Here is a 24,949-nt window from a genome sequence, read left to right on the forward strand (position 1 = left end):
GGAGGTTGGACCAGAGATGTCCTGAAGTCCCTCCCAGCCTGAATTATTCTCTGATTCTGTGACAAAAAGCAGGAAGAACTGTAAATTTACAATGGTATTTTTGGACTTTACTGATTACAGATGTAGACAAATATTTCTATTAAAAAACAAAACAAGAATTTGCCCCTGTACTCGGAGCTGCTGAGGCCGCACCTCGAATCCTGTGTTGAGTTTTGGACATTGAGGTGCTGGAGTATGTCCAGAGAAGGGCGACGAAGCTGGTGAGGGGTCTGGAGCACAAGTCTGATGAGGAGCGGCTGAGGGAACTGGGGTTGTTCAGTCTGGAGGAGAGGAGGCTGAGGGGAGACCTCATCGCTCTCTACAATTACCTGAAAGGGGGTTGCAGAGAGGTGGGTGCTGGTCTCTTCTCCCAAGTGACTAACGACAGGACAGGAGGAAATGGCCTCAAGTTGCGCCAGGGGAGGTTCAGGCTGGATATTAGGAAAAATTTCTTTACTGAGAGAGTGGTGAAACACTGGAACAGGCTGCCCAGGGAGGTGGTGGAGTCACCATCACTGGAGGTGTTCAAGGAATGTTTGGACGTGGCATTGTGGGGCATGGTTTAGTGGGCATGGTGGTGTTGGGTTGATGATTGGACTTGATGACGTTACAGGTCTTTTCCAACCTTAGTGATTCTGTGAATTTCAGCCTGTACATAGCGGCTGACTTTGTATGGACTAAGTGTGTTGGGAAATTAAGCAGAAAAACAGGTCAACAAGAAAAATGAAGTTAAAATTGGTTTTATGTTTTAAAATTAGCAGTCAGTATACACACTATACAATTACCTTGTTCATCTCTGCATCTTCCTGAAAGCTCTTCTTCTGGCACAGAAATGGTTTAGAAATCCATTTTTTGATTCTGAGTAGGAGATATAGCAAAGATTTTGGGCTTGGCACTAAGTTGAAGGGTACTGGAAGCGTTCGTCCTTCTTCAAAGTAAGAAAACCAAAGTTTAGCCCTTGCAAATTTCCATTCTACATCAGCATCATCCTGTAAAACAGAAACACGACTGTTAATACACTCTTAATACCACCTTGACTATTAAAGATGCTCTAGCTAAACTTTATGTGTGTTTTGAATGTAATTAGCTGCAGTTAATCTCAAACAGATCAAGAACTTGTTTATAATCTGTGAAAACCAAATTTCAATGAATGGAACTGTTCTTATTAATCCATTTAAAATAATGCAATTACAGAAGAAGAAAATGGATTTGATTTAAACATTGGTTACTCCAGAGTGAGTATTAATAGTCTGCAATACAGGATCACAAAGACAGACCTCTTTGTTTAGTGCTCTTTGTAAACACACTGATAAGAACAAAAGCTCTGACTTAAAAGTACACAGTACAATACCCAACTTAGAGCTTCATGGCAACACTCAAACTCATCTGTTAGGGCTTGACTGAGTAGTCGCTTCCTTGGAACACTGTCATGCTCAGCAAATAAAATGGAAAAATCCTATGTTAACATAACAAAAATGTAAATCTCTCAATGGGACTACCAGCTCTGATTTCTTATCGTATTGGTCTCTTCTGTAGCAATTGGTCTATTATCTTTTTTTGTGAAGAAGACATAGTATCAGAATTTTAAATGAAAATTTTACTCTAGTACTTTAAACAAGAAGTTAAAAAGGATTAGGTGATTTTTACCTAATTTCTTCCACTTGCTGCAATATGAGATTAAATCAGGTATGCTATCATCACCATGGTTCATGTTTAACATTTACAATAGCCGAAACACTCACTTTATTCCCCCCTTCTGCTTCTGCCGTTCAAGGACATGACTCGATATTGCTGTGGCTGGTTTTAGAAGCTGTTTGTATCCAGTCACCAAATTTTTTGATAATACCCTGTTTTTTATTGCTCTGAACCTGACAGTTTGTTCCGTGGCCTCCTGAGTCAGAAGAATCTAAACCTCTGTAGTGAATGTGTGTTGCTCTTGCTCAAGCTGGACAACACTACAGCCGCAAACCAGAGCCCAGAACCTGGGACCAGAGAGGTGTCAAACAACCTGAGCCTTCTGCTTTGTGGCAAGGGTGTCACCTGGGAAAGGCTGGTATGGCTCCTGGAGATCTGCTTCCTTTTTTTCTAACAATGATAATGATTTAGCCCTTTGTTTTCCATGGTATGAGAAAGTTCATGCTCATTTTCAGAAGCCCTGTTGATTACTTTGTCAAGAGAAGTTTTGTTCACTGCAGAGGACTAAAGCAACAGTTGTTTAAATAAAAGAAGAAAACAGCATGTTATAGACTTGCTTGCAAGGTCAAAGCATAGGAACGAGAACATCCTTGCAGCAAGAGGGACACTACTCAAATAATAACTACAACTGAGGTAAATGAAAGATTCACGAAGTCACACAATGTAGCCCGTACTCTTCAGGAACATAACACAGTTCAACAGCAGTTCCTTAGTCCAGTCTAGCTCTTACTATTGCAAGCACATGCAGCTGGGTAATTTCCAGGTATTTTATAATAAAAATGTACAGTGGAATTAATACTTTCTCCTAATATATTTCAAAAGCCTCTGTGTTATTTTTCTTAAATAAAATGTCAACAAAAAAGATTTTCCAGGAGATTTAGACAATTAGCTGTAACAGTAAATGTGGTGATATTTCATCATAAATGGAATTTTTACCTCAATTTCCTGGAATGAACTGTTGATCATTGCGATAAGCATGTTCAGTAAGACAATGACCATGGTGACATTATAGACTCCATAAAGGACATAACCAATATTTTCAATAAATTTGTGTTTATAATTGATGACAACTGATTTAACTTCTGAGAGTCCAAATATAGCCCAGAACAATGTCTTGAAACTTTCTTCAACACTAAAAGGAGAAATTGAACACGTGCATGTGTTACTGAAGAAAAGCTGTATATTCTTATTGTATAAATTGCAGTTACCATTTTTATACAGTGTACAAATTCTTCCATTATCATAACGTAGAACTCTACCATAGTCATATTATGCAAAACAAATAGACTATCTAATTTCATAGGTACAGGCTGTTTCATGATATAAGATTCCTAATCTTTAGGACTGACAATAAAACCATCTGATTCAGTTTAGGACTACGTATACATCCTCAAAAAAATATTACAATGATTCACTTGTTACCTACTTAAAGCTACATGCTACATGCTTGTGGATAATGTGAATGTAAACAACAAAAATAATTAACCTGTAAATACTTTAATTGCACCATTAGTTCACTGAGTATGAAGTATTTCACCATTAATATGACTAACATTCTGAAACTGTGAAGAAGACAGGATGTCTGACTGCAAATCAACATTTTTCAAAAAATGAGTCTCACAGACCATAATCTTCCAGTTGAGTTTTCCCTATTCTACAAATCCAAGGTAAAGTTAATAAACCATGGTGTGGGGATACTGATTTTTTTTTAGGTTAATTCATTTAAATACATGTATTTCCTCTTAATCAGTTTTTTTATAGAGAGATATATATACACACACACACACATACATAAGTCCAAACCTCTGGTATCTTTTCCTATCTATCTCAACCTGTTTGAAGACATATGTACTAGCATTACAAAGAACATTTTGGATTTTATCACGTTACTGTTAAGAAAAAAAAGTTAAAAGAAACTTTTAATTTTTAGTTGTGAATTTATGTCTCTGCTTATAATATTTTATCAGTATTCCATCTGCAAGTTGTAGTTTTAGGTACTTTATCTATTGTGTGAACTAATAATAATGAAAAAGTAGTAACAAATTTTTCCCTCATGGCCAAGTTTGCTTGCTGGCTGAGTATACTTCATAACAGCTATAGCCTGAATATCATGACAGCCAGAAATTAAGTGGGCAAGGGCTGCAGAGCATGGATCAAGTGATTTACCTTAAAATCACAGCTAGAAATGAGAGGCATGACAAGTATATACCAAATAACTCCATCCAGACAGAGTAAATTCAGAATTTCTCTTCTTATGGTGGGAGAAGAAAAAAAGAACAGCCAAGGAAATAAAGAGTCAAAAAAGGGGAAAAAAAGGGAATATATTTTCTCCTCTCAAGATGGAATAGGTTATTGCTATTGGAAACTACGGAGAGCCAGAGCTTAAAGTAGGGATAAGGGTTTGGTTTTTTTTAATAGTGAGAATCTACAGACTTGTCTGAATTAAATTACAAGTATTTTATAATGTGTATCACACTGTAGTCATTAGCCTGCTTCAACTACAGATGACAGTGGCAGTTGATGGAGGAACCAGCCTTGCTCCCACGTGCTGCAGGGAGCCGCTACGCTGTGCTCTGAAGTGCCGGTGCCGACCGCCCTTGCAGGCAGGATGCCCACCTGCAGGCCCAGGGTCTGACCCAGCCTACCTCCTGAAATCCCTGAACAGCCCCGGGAGCAAGCCCAGTGCATGGACTGCTATTACAGATTGCACTGACAGGTCATCTGACGTACGTACAGTGCTGTGTAAAGGGTCTGAGGTACTTCTGGTTTTTTATAAGCCTCCCCAGCCTAATGCAGCCCAGGAGGCTGTTGGGCTGCTTTGCCACAAAAGCACATTGCTGGCTCATGGTCAACTTGGTGTCCAATAGAACCCCCAGGTCCTTTACGGCCAAGCTGCTTTCCAGCTGGTCAGCCCCAGCCTGTCCTGGTGCCTGAGGTTATTCCTCCCCAGGGGCAGGACATGGCATTTCCCTGTGTTGAACTTCACAAGGTCCCTGTTGGCCCATTCCTCCAGCCTGCTGAGGTCCTTCTGAGTGGCATCACAACCAGCTGGCTTATCAGTCACTCTTGTTCATCTGCTTGACTTCCTGCCCATGGAGACAGACCAATCTTGAGTGCTGAAAAAGCAATTCTTGAAAATTAACAAGCTTCCCTGGACTGCCCTTCTGTTCAGGGCCTTATCCCATGAGATTCTTCCCTGAACAGCCCAAAGTCTGCTCTCCTGAAGTCCAGGGTTGTGGTCCTATTTCCCTTGTTCCCTGAACCTGAACTCCACCATCTCACGGTCAGCCAAGGCTGTTCCCAACCTTCACACACCGAACCAGTTCTTCCTTGTTTGTAAAAGTCAGGTGTCACAAAGCGCCTCTCTGCATAAGCTCCAGGATCACCTGTGTCACAAAGTCATTGTCAATGCCCTCCGGAAACCTCCTGGATTGCTTGTGCCCTGCTGTGTTGTCCCTCCAGCAGATACCAGGGTGGTCAAAAATCCCCATGAGGACCAGGGCCTGCAAGTGTGAGGCTTCTTCCAGTTATCTGAAAAAGGCTTCATCTACTTCGTCTTCCTGATCAGGCATTCCATAGCAGACATCCACTACAACATCACCCATGTTGGTCTGCCCTCTAATCCTGACCTATAAGCACTCACTGGCTCATCATCTATGCCTAGGCAGAGGTACAGGCATTCCTGCTGCTCTCTCACGTAAAGGACAACTAGCCTGTCTTTCCTGATTTATTATAGTATTGTTGGGATCAAGAGCTCATCCTCTGATTTCAAACCTATCCTTTAAGCACCAGAACAAGAGAGAAAATCACTACTTAATCCAAGACAAAGACATTTTTAAGAGATGTAAACCTTATAAAACAATTAGTAAACTTACTACATACAACACAAGCAACCAACTTTCCATAAAAATTGCCCACAATCATTACAGTTTAATCAGTTTTACTTACGTTGTGAATGCTTCGTTTTGTTTTGCTCCCAGATAGTAAGAATAGAGATTAAACATGCCTATCATGAAAGCTACAAACACCATGATAAATATCACCATGAACTTGAAGATGTCTTTCACAGTTCTGCCAAGTGATATCTGCAGTGGTCCAAAGCTTTCATTAGCTGGTAAGATGTAGGCTATTCTGGAGAAACTTAATACTACCGCAATTGCATACAGGCCTTCAGATATGATCTGAGGATCAGACGGGTCCCAGTTTATTCTGGCTAGAAACAAAAGATGAGAATTTCTGTCAGCATTTCAAAGTCTACCTTAGGCTGTTCACTGCAGTACTCTCTTTCGGTGAGTAACACCAGTGTAAACTGGAATTGAATGCAATGGTGCTATGCAAATTTGGAACAGGTAAGATGCAGTCTTCATAGGGTTTTTTCATTTATTATACATTGCATCATGAATTTCCAGCAATTTTCACTTGCAAAAAAATTCTAAGACTTTGTTGCCTAAAAGTAAGGAGCAGTTACTTTTTATCCTTTCGAACTCAAAAAATACATAGAAAATCTACTTCCTCACTGAGAGCTGTGAATACTTAGTTATTAACTTGGGTTTCCATGTGCCAAGTATGACTGCTCAAATAGTGCCAGTAGTGGTTGTCCACTACATCATAGTGCTCAGCAAATGTCTCACATGAAGACGCTGCTAGATATAAAGTGAAAGAAAGGAAGATACTTGGTTAAGACTGAAACAGAAGTGGGTTATTATTTCATCTACTACGCTAGGGCTGGGGAAGCGTTTTACTTTTTTATTTATGTTTTACTCTCTTCTTTCTACACCTTCATCAGAAGTGTAATTTTTAATTAGAAGAAACCATGAATGGGATTCAGTATGAGACTAAGACGTCTGCAGACAGTTATCCAAATGGGAGGTATAGTCAGTGCAGCCTAGTGAGTACTTAGGGCTTGATTAAGACACCTGAACAAAGACATCCATTTCCATTTGAGATGCCCAAGGTATTCAAGATATTTGTACAGATCTGTGGGAGGTCTTTTTGGAGTAGCACCGTGGCAATTCAAATGGCACTAGTCACTTACGTTTGGGCAATTTAATTGAGCCAGGTAGCGCTAAAACTATTTCAGAGCTCCACTGACTGTATTAATTAGATGTCCACTGATTATAAAGGTGGGCTGTAAGATCACTGAAGTACCTCTTTGGGAGCTGAATCCCAACCTATTAGCAAATTTTAGTAAAATTTGGCCTACAGGGTCAGGTGATGAGAACTGAATAAATTAAACTAGAAAGGTGATTTATTTGAGCTATCCAAAATAAACTGTTTTGATGTGGGGATCTGGAATCATTAAATGCCATCTACAACTCCAAAACTGTGGGAACAATAATGTTTCTCTACTTTTTCTATTTACTCCATCTTTTTACCCATAGTGAAATGGCACTGGCCCTTTCCTAGCATACACCAAACGCCCATTTCCATCACCTTTTCTATCATCATTTCTACCACTCTCTTCTGTTGAAGCTAATCTACTTGTGTGAATTACTTGAACATCCTTTGGATCACGAGTGAACGTGACACTGCTGTTTGATAGGGAACACATTCAACTGAAGAGGGGAACATTCAGGTTCAAACCTGTACTTAAAGAAATATTTATAGAAAAGTGTCAGAAGGAGAAATCCAAAGCAATACCATTCAGGAAACCTCCTAGCTGGAGATTAAGGCATTCTCCCATGAGGTGGGAGGCTTAAATTCAATTCACTGTTCTGCTTCAGGCAAAGAGAAGAGGTTAACCTGGGATGGGTTTCCTACATCCCAGGAGAGTGTTGTCACCTGTGTTTACTCTACTGTAAATGCCAGAAAATGAAACAAATAATGTATTCTGCAACAAAGGCAAACACTGGCATTTGGAAAAACACTAATTTGAGCTGTTAACTAACAAATAAACATTTAACAAAAAGTCAGTTATTTGTACAGCTGTGTAATATATCCATACCCAGTGATGCTGAGCATTATTCAAAACGTCTTTACATACAGCAGAAAATTGTATTTTTCAAGGAACTTACTGCCATGCCATTAATCATGTATCATGACAAAGTAGAGAATGACTCTGGTTTTAGGCATAACAAGGCTCAGTTATCACATATTCATTGCCTTGTTAGCTGCTGTCCGTTTCTTGTAGGTATGTGCATATTCTTTTGTTTATTGAGCTCCTCACTGTAAAGCCTACTACATGCTATTCAAATGAGAAAATATCTGTATGGCAAAATACTGTGCATTTCCACATAAGGAGACACACCTATGTTAGCTTTGCCTCAGATTTCATGGATAACTAAAATCAAAGATGGCAGATGTTTCAGTATGGACTAATAGCCAGATATCTTTCAGGTTTCCAGATGAGCTGCATTATCACAGAAAGTTTGGGGTGGGAAGGGACCTCTGGAGGTCATCTTGTCCAACACCCCTGCTCAAGCAGGGCCACCTAGGGTGGGTTGCCCAGGACCATGTCCAGATTGTATCTGAACATCTCCAAGGATGGAGACTCCACCACCTCCCTGAGCCACCTGTGCCAGTGCTCAGCCATCCTCACAGTAAAAAAAAAGTCTTCCCGATGTTCAGAGGGAACCTCCTGCGATTCAGTTTGTCTCTGGTCCTGTCCCTGGGCACCCCTGAAAAGAGCCTGGCTCCGTCCTCTTTGCACCCTCCCTTCAGGTACTTATATACATTAATAAGATCCCCCTGAGCCTTCTCTTCTCCAGGCTGAATGGTCCCAGCTCTCCCAGCGTTTCCTCATAGGAGAGATGCTCCAGTCCATCATCTTTGTGGTACTTTGCTGGACTCTATTCAGTATGTCCATGTCTGTCTTGTACTGGGGAGCCCAGAACTGGACACAGTCCTCCAGGTGTGGGCTCACCAGTCCTGAGAAGAAGGGAAGAATCACCTCCCTCGACCTGCTGGCAATACTTTGCCTAATGCAGCCTGGGATACCACTGGTGGTCTTTACCACAAGGGCCCATTGCTGGCTCATGTTCAACCTGGTGTCTACCAAGTTACGTTTGCTAGCCTATGAAAAAACCTGTGGCATTAAATATTCACTATTCAATATTCAATATTCACAAAATTAAAATTATTTATGTTATCCATGGTAAAAAGAGTGGATTGAGAAATATTAAAATAATATAACAGAGCCTGTGAGCAAAGAATTAAGCTATAGTCTACAGATATATTGGTTATGCTGGCAAAGCAGGTTTAAGAAGTTCCTGCATCTCATTGCTGAGTTCTGCCACTGCATCACATTGCTGAGTTCTGCCTCTGCATCACAGTACACCACATTCACAGCTGCGCCAACACAAGTGTTTGCAGGAAAGCATTGTGTAACTGAACAGATGAAATGACCTGGATTAAAATAATCTTGAAAAGGGGTGGGGTGATAGTGGGGTTATTTGATCTTAGATCATTTCAGTGCCTGATGTCTAGAACAGTCCCCAAAGAGATGTATGAGCATAGCCAAGGGGACTGTAATCAAATAGTAGGGATGAGAAAGAGAAGAAGGGGTGGAAATTTCTTAAGCAGTACATTGTGGAACTAAAGTATTGGAGACTTATTAACAGAAAATCAATTCATCTTGGCCCAAGAAGTAAGTCTTAATCATGTGCAATCAACTCACCCAAGGTGTAGTATTTTATATTGGGCTCCAGTGTTGGACTTGTCAGATCTTTCATATTTGCATCAACGAAGTTCTGGGCTCTGGACGCATGCCAAAATGCCATAAACCTTGCTATGAATGATGCTGCAAAAATTGCTAACATACCAAAATCAAGCATATTCCATAACTCAAAAAGGTATTCCTTTGGACCTTGAGACCAAATTTCTTTACATTCAGACCATATCATGCCTGTATAAGACAGAACAGAGAAAATAGTGTAGTCTTTTATCTTCACAATTGTTTTATTTGATATTTTATTATGCATAGGATATGGTCTTGGTTGCAGTCAAACTCAAAACCATTTTGGTTGGTGGGAGTTCAAACACAAGCTAAAATCCTTGAACCTGCATTCTAGTACTTGTTTCTCATGTGAGTAATAGTAACAATCTTTCATACTGCTTTTTCCTGTACAACTCCAAAAGCTTTCAAAGAGAGGAATGGGATGTGAGTATTACCATCTGTTACAGACACAGAAAGAGAATGAAAGAGCAGAAATGCTCCGGCAGTATCATATAGTCGTAGAACTAGTAGCAGAACTCACATTTTTTTATTTGCAGACTACCCTGGGTCCAGTCTGTTTTACTGCAATTGCAAATATATGTGACATATGAACATGAAAGTAAGAATCAGACCTAACACTTCTTTAACAGAGCAAAGGTATCTGTTTGATTGCTAATTAGTCTCCCTTAATAATAAAATATAGGAGTACAGTATTAGTTTATGGCATCCTTTTTATTGAGCAAATCCTTTTCCTTTTCAAGATAAAATCTATTTAATCATGAAATACATTTCTAGGATTCTAAAGAGAATTAATAAAGAAACTGAATTCGAATAATGTCACTACTTTTTGCACTTATCGAATTGTCTGATGGAACTTTTCATCATTTTCACATATGGACAACTATAATGTTAATTACAGTAATTAAATTCAATGCTACATCATTATACACTGAATCAATTTTTCATAAACGGTCTTATGCATGACACTGAAATAAATAAAAATAGATTAAATTAGCAAACTAGAACTTCAACTTGGAAAATTATTATTTACTCCTTTATTATCAGAGGAAAACACTGATATTTATAGAATTTCTGGAAATCTACATGTCATATTATTCCCATATTACACAATTATATTCAATTATATACAGCTATATGATGAAATAAATAAAGATCTTCAATGTCTTTTAAAGCTATAAGAATCAGTTGGTGTACAAATGGCTCCAATTTCAATCACAGAGAGCTCATAAAAGCAAAATATTTTAAATGCATAACCTCTTGAATGGAAACAGATTTTACTTACTTGAATTTAACTCTCCCATATTATTGACTTAACCAAAAACCAGAACCCACATCTTTAAAATACTTGGGCATCTAACCCGCATTGGAATAAATGGTGTTAGACTTGTAAATAAGAATCAGACACCGAAAATATTTTTGAAGGTCTGTGCTCAAGTTCTTATGCTGAATAGTACTGCATCACTGAATGGAATGGGTCAGCTCAGAGTACTACTCATAGTATTCTTTTCATCCCCATGTTGGGACGGAAAAATCTACTGCTGAACATTCAGGGGTCTATATTCTCCTTCTCTTTTGTCAATAATACATTCAGCTATACACTATTAATTCTGCAAGCATACTTGCAAAATAAGAGAACCTTAGCAGAAAGAGACAATTGTACACAAAAAATCTTGGCCCATGATGTGGAAATCTTTCCCCTTGGGAGTTGACACAGCCGGACTCAAAAAAAACCAGAAAACTGGTAGACACTTTGATATTCATAAAACCGAATTCATTCATATTCAGATGATGTAGATTTCACCTAAATCCTTAACCTGAATGTTTGTGATTAACTAGGCATGTGTGAATCCTGCTGACATCCAATAAGAAACATGAGGCCAATGTGGGAATGCAGCCAGCTGAATAAACTCCCTTTGTTGCAATTTTTACACATAACTTTAATAGCAAAGGAGTAAATTGGGTCCAGCTTCACTGAAATCATGGCAAGACAAATTTAAGCGAAAATGAATCTTTACCTATTACCCAGGAAATAATGAGCATCTCCATCCATGAGAAACAGGATGTTTTCATCCTAAATAGCTGTTTTACATTGCCTGTTGTTTCATTAGGTCGGAGTTTGGTGCCATCAAATCTGTCAGCTGCATTCATGACAAGTAGACCAAGAAAAATGGTGAAAGAGGCTGCATGGGCTACAAACTTCATAAATGGTCCACGCATTATCCTCCCCAGCTGCAACAGAGGTTATAAAACACAAGAATATTGCATTGCCTTCTTCCAAAATAAAAATGTATAAAAAGAACAGTAACACAGAGAAATATGTATTTCAGTAACATAGAGGAACAAATATTTGGAAAAAGTTTGTATACCATGACACCATGCTGACAGTCACCTTTAAAAGTTTCTACTTATTTGCTGTTTTCAGAGGGATAATATATCGGTTTGACCATATGTATTTTTAACTCAGTGTTTTGAAATAACTTTGTAGTTATTTTTTGGCATCTGTGTCTATTACAGGTAATCAAAAGAAAAATTTATTAAAGTTGTTGAATTTCTTTTTAATTTACATGCTAATCATCTTTATGAAGCAACAAAGAAAATGGGATTTTGACACTTACTGAAAGGACTAAATTATCACCAGGAGTGAATTATGACTAAGGAATTCAGTTTCCTGACTGATGTGATACTCAGTTTAGCACAGTTATTGTGCAGTTTTCCCAGCTTATTTTCTTTTTAGAAACAAGTCATGGGACCTCAAAAGGTTATGTTTAAAGTTCTGTAGTGTCTTAATTTCCTTCCTGACTCCTTTAACGGAAATGTCCTCAATCTTGTCATAACTAAGCACAACTTCAAAATGGTTTAGCACAACACTTAAAAAACCTTAAAATTCCACACAAACTCACACATGGCTGAACTTTTAGCAATTATTTATTTTTGGGAATGGCTGTATTAATAGTAAAAGTCTTAGCTTGTTCACTTTGTTGGCAGCTGCAGAAAAATACTTTTTTATTTTAGATGAAGACAGTATCTGTATGTGACAAAAATTCCTTGGAAAGAAGTGAAAGCAAGTGTCACAGATCTCAGCTGAAATATACAACAATCTGTGGTCTGGAAAAGGGAGAGGAAATCAGAAAGATAAATTACTGGTATACATATTTTTGCTACACTTGTTTCAATATCAAAGTCAGAATTTTGCTGTTGTTACAGTCAGTTTTTACAGAAACAAAAAATAAGAGGATGCAGCCGAGGATGTGATGGTAAGGTCTCAAACACACATAACATTAAGAAAACTAGACAAATGTAAAAAGAAGATACTATTAAAGGAACACTGCCAGGGTTAGCAGGCACAAAATTTGATCTTCTTTCTCGTTCACATTATTTTGCAAACCCATGCCATTCATTACATTTCCCACTTAAAAAATTAATCTATCTTCTTAAAAATAAAGTATTCCCTCAGCCTCATGAGATGATCTTCAAAAACCAATTATTTTGCATGAACTACAAAAAGAACAGTTATTCGTCATGGGGAAAGATTTTATTTCATAGAACCATAGAATAGTTTGTGTTGGAAGGGACCTTTACAGGTCATCTAGTCCAACCCCCCTGCAATGAGCAGGGACATCTTCAACTAGATCAGGTTGCTCAGAGCCCCGTCCAACCTGACCTTGAATGTTTCCAGGGATGGGGCATCTACCACCTCTCTGGGCAACCTGTTCCTGTGGTTCACCACCCTCATCATAAAAAATTTCTTCCTTGTATCAAGTCTAAATCTATCCTCTTTTAGTTTAAAACCATTATCCCTTGTCCTATCACAACAGGCCCTACTAAAAAGTCTGTCCCGATCTTTCTTATAGGCCCCCTTTAAGTATTGAAAGGCCACAGTAAGGTCTGCCTGGAGCCTTCTCTTCTCCAGGCTGAACAACCCCAACTCTCTCAGCCCTTCCTCATAGGAGAGGTGTTCCATCCCTCTGATCTTTTTTGTGGCCCTCCTCTAGAACCATTCCAACAGGTCCATGTCTTTCCTGTACTGAGATCTAGCAAGCAACAGTCATAAACAACACAGAATAAAGCAGAGTTGGCAAATTATGAAGTACCTTGACAGCGTCCTTTTAAATACATTATGCTTATGTTCACAAATGAAGATGGGTTAGGAGACAGATGCCAGAAAGAGACATAGCCAGAAAAGAAGAAAAAATATTGAAGGAAGTAATGTTAACATACCTCTTGATAAAAAAAAAAAAAAAATCTAAAAGAGTGAACTCTTAGCACACCCCCCCCCCCCCCAAAGAGACAGGAAAGTATTCTTTAAATATATATAGCAAAACATCCCTGGAAGCACGACTGACTATGGTTGAACTGAATACACAAATGCTCAAAGTTATTGTGACATTGCCATATAACAATAATCCAATAAAATCTTGAAATGACACTTCTAAAATTCTGAATCTATTTATGAAGAAGATATAGGTAAAAAAATATGAATCAGGGAAAGAAAGAGCAACATGTAAAGACAAGGTATAATCTTGCAAGTTGTTGAGACTTTTCTGTAAGGTGAAGTTCCTCCTTAACACACTTTCACTATGCATTTTGACATAATAAATTCCCTCCCATTGCACAGACCAAGGACATGCGATCTTCTAAATGCTCAGAATCTCTTTCTGTAATGTAAGTGGGTTTGGTTTTGGTTTTGGTTTTGGTTTTGTGTTTTTTTCCTGGTTTCTGATCCTCTCTGCTATGGTCTTAGGTTTGCTATAGAGTTTCTTAGTGTTTTATAGGTTGGTTTGGGTTAGGACAAGATATAGAATAGTTATACTGTGGACCCTTTGACATATATTTGTCTGTATATAGGGTCACCTGAAATAGCTGTGGACTGGAGTAATTGATTCACATTATTCCTCCCTTGTGACTCTGCAGAAACAAACAGTATTGTAACATTATGGAGTATGGCATTGATAAAAAAATGATACAATACTCCTCCAGGTAGCATATCTATCACAAAGGAAAAAACACCCGATAACAAAAAAGAGATAACGCATATACTTTTTTAGGAAGAACAATTTCCTAGCTCCTCAAATACTAGACATAATGTTCATTTTCTTTTCCTCTACCACAGTACAAAAGAGTGTAATGCTCAGAACATGCTTCTAGAAAGCATGCAGGGTCTTACCAAGTTACTTCTTTAGAAATGCCAACCCCTGGTGGCTGGGAACAGTGAAAGAAGACTCAACTTCAAATTCAGATCCCTCATCTTGGCCAGGGGCTAACTGATTACTTAGGAATTCATAAAGCTATAAATCTAAATTCTATTATTAATTAGAACTGAACAGCACAGACATTAGAAATCATTGGAGATAACGGAAAAAAAAGTCATGTAATAAAATAGTATTCTAGAAGTTCTGGGTTAATTATGTCAGTAGTTACACAGAATTACCAATTAGAAATGCAGAGCAAACAAAACTTTGAAGTGCCTTCACGTGGATTGCTGGCTGAAACTCAAATAAGAGGCAATCTAACTTCCTTTTGGGATCTGACACTAATGAATTCCTGCCAAATCAACAGGACTTTGTCCATGTAGTTCTATGAAATTTCTTCCAGATCTGAAACTCTCAGTTCAGTATCTGTGCTCCGAGCTCAAATTAACTTTTTCCTAAAGAGGAAATTGGTCAGCTATACAGGTAACTGAGATGTTGCAAATGTCATAAAGACATTTTTGCCTTTCTCAGAGCCATGGCTCTGAGAATATAGAGAATATAAAGAAATGTGTCACAATAACTCCACTGCAAGCTGTTATTTTCACCACAAATACTGCAAGTATTTTCTCTTCTTCTGTCACTGTGCCCCATAGTGCCAAACCTGGAAAAAGAATGGGTACTTTATCTCAGTAGAAGGAGAAAAGATTTATAAAATTCCATCAATTCATACACAGAATGGACTCTGTTGATACAGATCATGTTCTGTATTGGAGCCATCCCATCCTGAAATTAAACAGTGAACATTTTTGTTTTCAAAAACCAGAAGAATCGAATTTTGAAGTATGACTGAAGCACAAGATAAGATATAGCAGCTGGTGAAAAAGGTGGATTAGATTTTCCATTTGCAGAATATAATGAAACAAAAAGCATTGAACATATAAATCACATGATGAAATGACTAAATAGTGACAGAGGAAGTGAAGCCTTAAAGGATGTTGTCCCTTGAACCTTGACTTTAAAAAGCTACTCTGGAATAGCTTTTTCAGAATGTACAATGGTTCAAAATTACTTTAAGATCCAATAAATCATTGAAAAAGGAAAATGACAAATAGACAAGTCACTGCTATAGTTGAAAACCAATTACTGAAGTATGTTGAATCTCAAGGCATGTTTTAAGACAAAAGTATTCATAAAAATCCTAGTCACTATACAGAAAAGTGAAAATGATATAACTGATTTTTATTGTCCAGACTGAAAGAAATGAAAAATATGGCAAAATAAAAAAGGTCCACCTTTCTCCTCTCAGAGAACAATAAAAAAACCCCACAAAGACCTCAGTCCTCTCTTACAACCTTCCTCTTCCCCTGGAATCATTATATGTGCACAGGATTCGACCTGCTAAAATCATGGATGTTATACTGTAACCTGTTCAATAATCCTTATAGGATCCCATTTGTTCCCTCTAACGCACTCTCAATGGAGATTTTCCATCAGTGTCCATTTAAAATGGATAGTGACGAATTAAAACACAGATTCAACACAAAGGTCAGAGAGGTCAGAAATTGTAACCCATTTCAGCGGAATGGCTTTCCATAGTATACATCATCCAAACCAGATACAGTGGTAGCATCCAAATCCAAACAACGCAGTATAAATGGATGCAGGGGAGGCTGTGTGACCGCTTTAAAAACCTCGTGAAATATAATGACTCTTAGCACCCAACACAGTTCACTTTGACTTCTAGAAAACTGATGATTGTTTGAATTTCTGGCATTCATGTTTCAGCAACTTTTATCTACTAATGTTTAATCATCAAAAATAAAATTGCCTTTTAGCTAACTGGAATCAACCCACAGCCTGAACTTAGTCTAGCTCTGAATCAATGGGAAATGAGGATCCTGTGTATCTGCCTACTAATGCAACAACTAAATGAAGACTAGTTTGACTCATTGTTTCTAAACTACAATTTCTACAAGGCAACTCTTGCTCAACCATTGTAATTTCATTTAATATACATTGAATTTAACACAATACATTTAGCTGTCTTAATTACAATTGTCAGAACATGCAATCCTGAAGCCATTCCATTCCAACTCAGCTTTAAAATAACACGTTTCTGAAGTATTACTTAAGCATGTCAGTAATTGATACGCATGTTTCATCTTTGCCAGACAAGAATCTACATACAGATGATACAGGAGTTAATAAAAGGCCATTATAAGATTTCACAGACTGACCTTACTGCAAGGAGCAATCCAGTAAGCCATTGAAAGGAATGGCAGTCCTACCGCAACAGCAAGGACAACCAGAAACTTCACTGCCATGGTCTGCTGCCGTAAACCTGACAAATTCTCATACCAGATTGAAAGAAGTTGTTGCTGGCAGTTTGGATGTGCTACAAACTGTAACAAAGAAAAAGAGCACAACAAAATAATATTGCTATCAGAATATCTTTTATTAATATAACAACTATACAAAGCACACTAAGAACGTGGGAATAGCAACAACTCAGCTTATAGTCAAAGGAGTATTAACACTGGTATAAGAAAAAGTTTTTTGATGAGCATAATCTCCCAACATGCAGGCAACAATAAATCCTTTCATTTAAAAAAATATTATTTTATTGACACTGTGTTCCATCAGAAACTATTGATTTCCATCTAAGGGTAATTAAACATGAACTTTATCTGGGCAAACTCTACTTTTTTCTGACATTCATAATTTTCATGTTACTACCTCAGAAATTCCAAAACTTTAAGTCTTTCTGTTCTGCAAAGGATGCTATACAGTTTTGAGTTATGAAAGAAAGAATATGCTATATTTTCACATGCTAACATGGAAAATACCATGTTTTTTCAGCTGGCATAAGAAAATAGCTGTCACTGTTGCAGGAAATCAGCTAAGGACTATTTATAACTTGGTTCTGGAACCTTTAGAACAAACTCTGCAAAACTGAGAAAATTGGCCTATAACCCTCTCTTCTGTCAAACCCTTTGGAGAGTATAAGAAGCATCTTACAAAGGTAGATCTTAATAAATAGTGGATTCTTTTGCACCGTAAATTTTTAAGTCTAAACCTGGAAATACCATTAAAAATTTAACTGAATCCAGTATTTTTTTTCTAGAATAGTTCTCTATATTTAAAGGATGAAGGTGCAAGAAATGTCTTTATTCAGGCAAGAGAAAGTGTTGAAAGAAAGTTCACATTCAAGGAAGGATTAAGACTCAGCTACTACAAAGGACAAGATCAATGTGCTACCTTCCCTTCAAATGTTGTTTCAGCTCTCTTTAGATACCGTAGCTTGCCAAGTGTTTTGCAGCTTTGTGTTCATATGCTGATAGGTGCTCTTCAGTCAAAATGGTTTTCTTCTTTTTTTCCCTTCATGAACACATAAATACTCCTCACTTACAAATGTTTTAGGTTTCCCCCCAGAGATGTGAACTCAATTTTTGAAAAAAATCTGCAACTCTTCCCCAATAAATTAGATTTGTATATTCGGTCCACACTAGATTTTTAAGAGTTCCGATTCCCTATCTACTTTTTTTTTTTGTTAAAATAAGATACTGTTTATTTTCACAGTGTTGATCTGATCCATTTCATTATGTAGGAAAAGTTTTATCAAAGGTCTTGCTGCTCTGTCAGAAGATAGCTCTACTTTAGGGTAACCTGCTTTCAAAGTATAGTCCTGAGCTGTATCCTCTTGATCTCCAGCTGTACAATCTTCATCACACAAATCATTTCTCTCTGGTTCACACACATGTCACCTGGAACTTTACAACCTATATTATCTATAATATTAACCTATATTTCTGGGTAATTCAAGGGTCTTGGTGCAACTGCTAACTCAGCTGGTTTTACCAAGTACTCTTCATATGCAGACCAGAGTATTAGACAGTAGAAACGGAAGTAAGACAAAGAAGGGACAATAACTCCTATATTCAACGCTGCCTGTGCCCCATTGTTCTTCAGAAGTGAGAAGCATAGTACTGTTACAGATTGTGTCTCTGATCATCTATACAGACAAATACACATTTTCTGTGAGACACTAAATTTCACCAAGTTTTCTCAGCTTTCTAAGTAAGACACAACAGCTTGACAAAAATGTGTATCAATATTTGTTATCATGCAGTGCACAGGACTGCTGTGCTATACTCTATTTTTTATTAAATCTTATACTTCTCCACGCTGCAGAAGTAGTGCAAATTTCTTCCATCTTTTTCAAAAATAGATTAAAACTAAAACCAAGCAAACATCTACAAATTTTGCATATAGCTACACATTTTTAGAGCCATTTGCTCTCATACTAACTATGACCAGTATCCACCCTGAATGTCTGCTTCTTGTTTATACTGCGAGCCATCTGATGCAAAGATTCTTTTGTTTGTAAATACACTGTGCAGAAGAGCCCAAATGTTCGTTTAAGTGTCAGAGGCTACCAAAACATAAACATTTAATAATAGCATAATCAAATACCTCTATCATGACATGTCTGTTTGATCAACATAATTGCTTACTTTTTTAACTTCATACTTAATGGCAAGTTTTAAGCGGCTAAGGCTGGGGCGACCATGTTCTCCGTTATTATGGCTCATCTCTACGTCACCATTCAAAATAGCTTCCACTTCTTCTGTATTTCTGCACAAATCAAGGAGTCCAACTACAAAATCCTTGCACTGCATAGACAATTTCTTGTAATCATTCTAGAAAAGAAAAGAAAGAAAGTAGATGGTTTGCTGTTTAGAGCGAACATGAGGGAAATAGTTCTACATCCCAGCTACACGTTTGTGAGCATAAATAGGTGTTTTGCATCTTGTTATGCTTTTTCCTGGTAGATTATTAGCACTTCGTTATCAAGCATCTACCTCCCCTGAATGTTCACAAGGAGTAGGATTCATGTCACCTTGGTTACCTTGGATGTCTACATTATCAAGTTTTAAATCTGAGTTACTTCTCTAGACTTGCTTTAGAGCCAAATGAAAGTAAAAAACACCACTTTTAGAAATACTGTATGACATATTTTAATGACTAGTTCAAGTTGAGATGAATAGCACATAGGAAATTATTTTTCTATTCACTGACTGTCACAGAAGTCTAGGTAACTAGCTCAGATGTAGAAAGTTACGCTGTAGAGATCTCAGTTGGACAAGATGAGTATCCTACAGAGAGCATGTCTAAACAACTTCCCAACCTTCTTGAGAATTACATAAATATATTGACTTTTCTTAGGCCTTGAATTATTCTTACAAACCTTATCTTTCTAACTTTCCAACACCTCTTTTAGCTTGCAAACACAAGATTTGATTGCTGTTTTCCATCAATAGCCTCAGCAGTACTACAAATAGCATGGTGATACCACAACTCTAACTTCAACTCAATGCTCTCTAGCTCAAATATCTCACGACAGACTTCGCTGTGTGAGCCAAAATGTTGCTCTACAACTGCAGGTTCAGTTGCTTATTGCATTAACTACCAAATAGTCTTCTCAGTGACTGTTTTCAAAAAAGGTGTAAGTGAAAACTGAAATGGTATTTTGATCATTGCAATCCACAGTTCATTAACCACTCATTACCAGAAGCTGTGTCTGGATCATAAAAGATTAATACAGCTAGACAGATAAGGAGTTAGATGGACATAGATATAGATGTTTATCTAAAGCTAAAAATTGTGTACAGAGGTATTGCCCCTGGCCTAGGTCTTACAAGAGATTTACTCACATGTGTCAACAACTTCTGATATTTTTGTGATCTCTGCTAATTTTACTAAGTCTTAAAATGATGAAATTGCTGTAGAATTTTTCCCAAACAAAAGAATGAAAAAACCCCCAACCAACCCACACCATACAGGACTGCTCATGTAGTCTCTCAAAGTAACTTTCTATGAATGCTTTTATTACAGTGACACATTTCCCCCTTTTCTGGTCTGTTCTTCATAGCATTCCCCCTCCTCCCACTCTTAGTCTCTGTTTAGTCCCTTCTTTTTAATTACTTCCTTCATACTAACTGGCATCTAATAGACACCCTGAAAAAGAAACCATTATTTTGAGTATACAGAATACCGTAATTTATTTGCCAAGAGTGTACTTCATGCATGTTTGTGCTTTATTACCCACAACACCGCAATACCAGTTTATCACTTGGATGTATTAAAGGATTGCATCCAAGTTTTACATTTCACTTTACTTAGATGGATGCAAACATTCATAGACAAATAGTTATAGACAGTATTGTATGTCTACATAAAACTGCTAGTGATTTATTTTTTAATAATGTAGTGTAGGCAAAATAGCTCAGTTCTGTCATAAAAGACAAAAAAAGTCAATGTTATTTCTCTACAAAGACAACAGAAGCTAAATACTAAAACTATTTCATGACATGCTGTAGAGTTTATTATTATATTATTTATTTTCCCTCTCTTCAGAAGAATAACAATACAGATAAACCAAAATCCTGACTTCTTCGCACTACAGAAAGACATTTTTTGAGAGTAATATATCACATTCTATTTGGCTTTCATTTTTGTAGCAGCAGCTAAGATTAAGATTCAGTATTCAATCATTTTAATACATGTATGTCCTCTTCAAAACTAAAGGAAAATTAGCCATTTGAGATTCACAGACCAAGGAAAACCACGGAGTCAACCTATACACCCTTGTACGGTTAGGTACCATGAACCGTTCCAAACTGGTATCTGACCCTTGAACAAACATCAAATGAAAAAAGGAGTATTTTTCAATAAATTTAGGAACAAAATAATTTAGCCTTCATAAATAGCTATTACAAAACATTGTAATAATGTATTTGTAATACATTAATATTTGCATATTTTCTGGTAGGAGATACATATATACACGCACACTCACACACACTCTTCAATATTTTCCAGCTCTGGTGACTGAGACATGACATTGATTTTCAAAACAGTATGTGAGGAGACGATTACTCTACAGTAGAGTCCAATGCCTTTGGGTAGTCTCAAAATGAAAATAACATATAATAATTTATTCTAATGAAGAATTTGATTTTTTTCTGAGTGTAGTCCTGTTTACCAAAATGAATACTGAATGGGCACTTTTAAAAATAGCCAGATAACCCCATCCACACTTTGCAGAATTATCCCTTCTGAATTTAGGTTTGTAGATGGTATCACAGTATATATTAGGAGCAGCTGAGGGAGCTGGGGTTGTTCAGGCTGGAGAAGAGGAGGCTGAGGGGAGACCTCATCGCTCTCTACAATTACCTGAAAGGGGGTTGCAGAGAGGTGGGTGTTGGCCTCTTCTCCCAAGTGACTAGTGACAGGACAAGAGGAAATGGCCTCAAGTTGCACCAGGGGAGGTTCAGGCTCAATATTAGGAAAAATTTCTTTATTGAGAGAGTGGTGAGACACTGGAATAAACTGCCCAGGGAGGTGGTGGAGTCACCATCCCTGGAGGTGTTCAAGGAAAGTGTGGACGAGGCATTGCAGGATATGGTTTAATGGGTATGGTGGTGTTTGTTGATGGTTGGACTTGATGGTCTTACAGATCTTTTCCAACCTTAGTGATTCTGTGATTTGCACCCAGTAAATTCATCCATAAACTCGCATTTGAAAATGCAATAACACAGCTTCCCCTCCTGTGAAATACTGCCAGAGCTGTGATCAGTGGTGGTAGCTGAGCTGAAATCTCCTTGGCGGTCAGGTTACAGCAAACGAGCTATGAGGAGTCGAGCAATGCCCAGCATCGCCACCTCCACCCCAGCCGTGGCACAGGGTGGTTGTAACACAGCAGAGTCAGCTGAAAGCAATGCACGTCCCTGCTCCAGTTCAGTTTGCTGTCTTGAGATGCATTCCCTTATGAAGAATTTATCCTCTTAGGGAAGGTTATGGGGGACAGATGGGATAATAATGTCTTAAACTTCTATGCGAGGATTTGTCAGGATCTGAACACAGGGCAGGCAACTCTAGCCAGGCAACTTCGTTTCTAAGAAATCAAGTGTGTTAATGTGCAGAGACTACAGCATGGGCTGCATTTTGCCCCTTGTCTCCTTGGTCCGCTTAAACACGTAGTGACAGCAAATACACTTTTCTTGCCATCTCAGTGTCTCTCTGTCACACATGCACAGAAACTTCCCCCTCCCCCAGAGTCTCACATGTCTCTTATCATCAATGTGAGCCAAGGGAACATGGTAATTTGTTTGCCTTAACTTATTTTTGAAAATGGCCAAAGGCACATGGATAATTCCACGAGTTCTCCTTCACTGTAAATTGTAAACTTAATGAATTAAAAAAGTAGTCCTGGGAGACTTGAGATGGTAGTTAGCAATTAAATTACAGTTGGAGGCTCCAAAAAGAATCAGCCCTTAATTCTGCAATAAAGCACACGTGTGCTTTATTTTACGTATGTGACAACACTGGTTCAGGGCTCCTCAGCAGTTTAGGAAAAACCCGATTTTGCCAAATTTTGCCACACCAAGGACAAGGGGGCAGCACTGGCTGTTCCCACCCTGCAAAAGGAAGGTGATGATTTGGGGTGAGTACTGTGGGGGATGAGGAACCAGGGGAACAAGATAGTGGTGGCAGAAGAATGACAGGAGGGGTGGGGTTGACAGAGGCTGCTGCTGAGAAGGGGTCACCTGCCCTTCGTGGTAGGAGCAGCCACAGACTGTCTTCGTGTCCCGGGCAAGGGAGCAAGCAGGTCACGGTTACTCTGAAAACCTCTGCTGACCATGATTTGCCTTACCTCTGACCACGTAAGCAGGAGAGCATGGGCAGGAGAGCAGGAGAGCATCACCACAGCCATTTCTGCCAGAAGAAAGGGGCCTTCTCCATACAGCCTCCTGTGACCAGTCACAGGCTCCTGCTGTCCCCCAGACTGTGCCTGGGATGAAAATGCTCTCAGGACGCAGGCTGACACTGAACCCCACAGATGAGATGGAGCAGTGCTCCAGACCACGTCCTGGCCCTGCTTAGTGAACTGTAGAGGCCAAGACCAGAAATGCAGGTACTGCTATATGAGGATTTAGGATTTCACAGTGCCTTGTGAATGTAAGTGGGACGTAAATGTTGGATTTAGGCATCTTCATAGGTAGATAAACACATTACTCCCCTTACAAAGGGCTCTTACTCCTTCAGGGCCTCAGTTCTTTTCTAAAAGGTGATGCTTACTCTTCTCTAAGAGACCTGACGATACGTTTAATGAAGACTGGGACCTGATTTCTGTAATGGGGGTTGTATAAATGAAAACAAACAGAAAATGAGACTTTGAGATGTTAAACTGAATTTTGCTTCTCATCAGAAAAGCAAACTCAGATGACCTTATCAGGGGTATTAATTTACAGCAAACAGTAACATATCTACGTTTATTTTAAAAATACATGTTTCCACTCCATCCCATTAAATAATAAAACAGTGTGTTGCCATTACAGATGCAGTGGACTTTGTACTAGATGCAAATCTTATCCATTTTGAACAGCACTGGGCCACAGCTGTCCCTCTCAAAACTCCAGGCCACATCTCTGCAGGACAACATTTGTCAGACATCATCTGCATCCTTATGGACATAGTACAGATATTAGCTCTAGGGTAGGCAAACAATTTTGATGACGGAAAATACAAGCGCAATCCCCCAAAATAAAAATATTCTACATAGTATCAAACCTTGTAAAGCTGCACACTTAGCCATGTCATAAGAAGTTAAATTAAATGGCATTCAGAAAACCCTGAAGATCTCAGAATTACTCAGGAAGCCTGAATTACCTGCTTGCTTGATACAGAAATATTTCTACGCTGTGCTTGACACATCTGTCCAGTTAGTCTTCCTTCAGAAGTCATCTTCTACTTTTTTCTCGTTTTACTCCTAATAAAGAGTGATTCTCCAAAACACTTGTAAAAACACCTGCAACCAAATGTAACCGGCATATAATGCTCGATACCACTGCTAGAGGTCTGAAGCAAAGACAGACATTTATTCCAGAGAATAGTGGTTTCCACTCACTATGGCATTTCTTATTTTGCATGAATCACATTTTCGTGGTCAGTGTTATCTCTAACCTTAATAGGAGAGAGAAGTAATTTATAAGATAGTCACAAAGCAACCAGTATCACAGTTCAGCATCAACACTTTCCATTGCCTCTGAGGAAGACCTGGGAATCGTCTGTGCCACTGGTTGCTGTAGGCACCCACTGGGCACCTCCCTTGCAACAATACCCCATCAGCACTATAAAATAGGTGACTTTTAAAACTTCTATTACCAGAAAGTTCAATTTTCATTTAGGCAAGGTTTTAAAAACTTTAAATGGCTCAGGAAAACTCTAGATGGAGCTAAAAATTTGCCATGTCCAGCTAATCTATGCACTAAAATATACTTGTCTTGAT

General features: G+C 38.3%; 1 protein-coding gene across 1 annotated transcript in view; it reads right to left on the reverse strand.

The window, feature by feature from the left end:
• Window positions 1-24,949, reverse strand: part of TRPC6 (transient receptor potential cation channel subfamily C member 6) — a 109,765-nt gene that overhangs the window by 11,856 nt on the left and 72,960 nt on the right. Inside the window, exons 3-9 of the mRNA XM_059817646.1 lie at window positions 19,113-19,298; window positions 16,836-17,000; window positions 11,425-11,638; window positions 9,350-9,577; window positions 5,683-5,947; window positions 2,671-2,866; window positions 825-1,028 (exon numbers count right to left, since the gene is read on the reverse strand). Of these exons, the coding sequence (XP_059673629.1) occupies window positions 825-1,028; window positions 2,671-2,866; window positions 5,683-5,947; window positions 9,350-9,577; window positions 11,425-11,638; window positions 16,836-17,000; window positions 19,113-19,298 (1,458 nt within the window). The remainder of the gene's footprint in view (window positions 1-824; window positions 1,029-2,670; window positions 2,867-5,682; window positions 5,948-9,349; window positions 9,578-11,424; window positions 11,639-16,835; window positions 17,001-19,112; window positions 19,299-24,949) is intronic.

The sequence above is a fragment of the Gavia stellata genome, chromosome 1 (assembly GCF_030936135.1).
Source record: "Gavia stellata isolate bGavSte3 chromosome 1, bGavSte3.hap2, whole genome shotgun sequence".
Taxonomy (NCBI): Eukaryota; Metazoa; Chordata; class Aves; order Gaviiformes; family Gaviidae; genus Gavia; species Gavia stellata.